This window comes from Oncorhynchus keta, chromosome 11 (assembly GCF_023373465.1).
Source record: "Oncorhynchus keta strain PuntledgeMale-10-30-2019 chromosome 11, Oket_V2, whole genome shotgun sequence".
NCBI classification, from domain to species: domain Eukaryota; kingdom Metazoa; phylum Chordata; class Actinopteri; order Salmoniformes; family Salmonidae; genus Oncorhynchus; species Oncorhynchus keta.
The window spans coordinates 5,173,453-5,176,289 of record NC_068431.1 but is presented as its reverse complement, the minus strand read 5'-3'; the positions used below and the strand labels follow the sequence as shown (position 1 = coordinate 5,176,289).

Below are 2,837 nucleotides of genomic sequence, written 5' to 3'. Positions count from 1 at the left end.
GCTTCTCATTCTATTCCATATTTAATAATACCAAATATAGTTTAACCTTGTATTAAATGGAAACGAAATGATAGCCACGCTGAATGGCCAAAATAACGTATTATTTCATAGATTAATCTTTGTTTCGTGTTTCTGTATCGATGCGGTGCGGTGCGATCACCCCAACAGATGTTGTAAACTCAATGGACGCAGACCAGGACACCGGATTGAAGCACAACAAATCTGCTCTAACAAAGTGGAAATTCTTCAAATCCGTCATGATTGATGTCTTGTAACTGGCCCACGATGTCTGGATATGTTTGGCTGTTTTCGGTGCATAATATTTACGAGTTATTTTTTTTTCAGGTTTAGAAGTGACTGCTAAATGCCAACTCCTGTTCGTATAAACTGGTAGCGTAATTAGCATACAGAAATCAGTGGTGGTCAAAAGTAGTTTTTTTTAACTGCAATGCAGATGATTGGTGACGATGACATGAACATGGATTTTGAGGTTGACATCCATACGAGCATTATACTCCGATTTCTACTTCAACATAGTGTGAAATACACATTTAAACAATAGTCTAATTGCCGTTTTCCACGGCATGTCCATTGTTTGGGTCGAGTTCCATTGACGTCTTTAGCGCATCTATAATACACTGGTTAAATCAACGTTGTTTCGACGTGGAATAGGCGTTGAAGTGACGCCTGTGCCCAGTGGGAAGACAATCATGTAATCACAGACCAATTCGCAATATGTGTTTTTTGACGTCGGAGGGCAAAGTGGCATGCACCGAACGGCTACAGTTTCTACTGAAACATTCTTTGGCACATTCTCAAAGGTTTTTTTTTATTGGCATGGGAAACATCTTGTAACGAGCCTGGGTTTATAAGCGCGGATATCGACTCTGCCGCTTTTGGGGCACGATCGATAGCGCGCTGGACTTCGGGTCCTGGCAAGTCGAGGGTTCGAGTCCTGCTCCCTGCCTGTTTCATTACAATATGTTCACGTTGTCAAAGTAAATGAAATAGATCATAAACAAAAGTTAAATAAACAATCAAAATGAAAATGGTAACATGACACTTAACAAAAGTTTCAGAGGAATGGAGGCATTTGAAATGTCATATTATGACGCTGTGTGTTATAACGATGTGCCCATAGTTAAATCAAATAAAACACCTCTCACCATTTCCGAGGGGGTAGAGCCTGTCATCTTGGAATCCGTCCACACTGTAGGGCTTCACCGAAGTAAATAATATGTCGTTTTCTTTTACACCACGTAGACTGCAAATTATGAGTATTCGATAATCAGTTAAACGTACAAAAAAAAAAAAATAGCTACTAAATTCCGTTGGTATCGCAACTCACCGTTCAGGAAATAATCTTGGAAATGTGTTATTCTCCTATATCACATTTATTCAGTGTATTTATTCCGTTTAAATTCAGTTTTTTTAACAGACTAGATGTGGTTATAGATTCGATCAGTGGGCCCCCATTGACCCCAAATATGTAAAAAGATGTGCCTTAAAAAAAAAGGTCCATACGCCATTGGAAAAACCAAATATATCGCGCTGTTAACATTAGGACATACCGATCTCGCTGTAAATCCGAACCACAGTTTGTTTCAAATATATATTTTTTAAATAAATAAAAACGGAACCCCCCCGCGGTCCTAAACGTGTTCCGTGGCTTTAAAATCTCTCGGTCATACTCCGAAAAGCAGAGTTAAACCATCGTTTTTAGTCACAGACTTTGTTCCCGACTCGCTCTTCTGCCAGTCTGTCATCCTGACTCTGAAGAACATGGCGGCAATGAAAAAGGTGGAGGGGGGGGCTGGCTTGCATAGTCCTCGGTGTCGACTGAACACACACACACACACACACACACACACACACACACACACACACACACACACACACACACACACACACACACACACACACACACACACACACCCCGGAGGGTCGAGTACAGTGACCCGAGACACAAATAAAGGTGACCAGTTTATAAAAAGTCTAAAGATATTGATATCAAATCACATTGTATTTGTCACATGCGCCAAATAAAACATACAATAAAACATAAACTTACAAATAAAACGAACTTACAGGGAAATGCTTACTGACAAGCTCTTAACCCACAATGCAGTTCAAGAAATAGAGTTAAGAAAACATTTACTAAATAAACTAAAGTAACACAAGAAAATTACATAACAATCAAGAGGCTATATACAGAGGGTACCAGTACAGAGTCAATGTGGAGACTATATACAGGGGGTACCAGTACAGAGTCAATGTGGAGACCAGGGGGTACAGAGTCAATGTACAGGGGGGAGAGCTGTGGAGACTATATACAGGGGGTACCAGGGGTGAGACTATATACAGGGGGTACAGAGTCAATGTGGAGGCTATATACAGGGGGTACCGGTACAGAGTCAATGTGGAGGCTATATACAGGGGTACCGGTACAGAGTCAATGTGGAGGCTACATACAGGGGGTACCGGTACAGAGTCAATGTGGAGGCTATATACAGGGTATTACAGTACAGAGTCAATGTGGAGGCTATATACAGGGGGTACCAGTACAGAGTCAATGTGGAGGCTATATACAGGGGGTACCAGTACAGAGTCAATGTGGAGGCTATATACAGGGTATTACAGTACAGAGTCAATGTGGAGGCTATATACAGGGGGTACCAGTACAGAGTCAATGTGGAGGCTATATACAGGGGATACTTGTACAGAGTCAATGTGGAGGCTATATACAGGGGGTACCGGTACAGAGTCAATGTGGAGGCTATATACAGGGGATACTTGTACAGAGTCAATGTGGAGGCTATATACAGGGGGTACCGGTA

The 2,837-nt window shown here is 41.6% G+C and overlaps 1 protein-coding gene across 1 annotated transcript in view; it reads right to left on the bottom strand.

The window, feature by feature from the left end:
• The window catches only part of LOC127933022 (ubiquitin-like protein 3), a 51,001-nt gene extending 49,218 nt beyond the window's left edge, over positions 1-1,783 (bottom strand). Inside the window, exons 1-2 of the mRNA XM_052529216.1 lie at positions 1,349-1,783; positions 1,167-1,264 (exon numbers count right to left, since the gene is read on the bottom strand). Of these exons, the coding sequence (XP_052385176.1) occupies positions 1,167-1,193 (27 nt within the window). The 5' untranslated portion in view covers positions 1,194-1,264; positions 1,349-1,783. The remainder of the gene's footprint in view (positions 1-1,166; positions 1,265-1,348) is intronic.
• Positions 1,784-2,837: the final 1,054 nt, after the last annotated feature.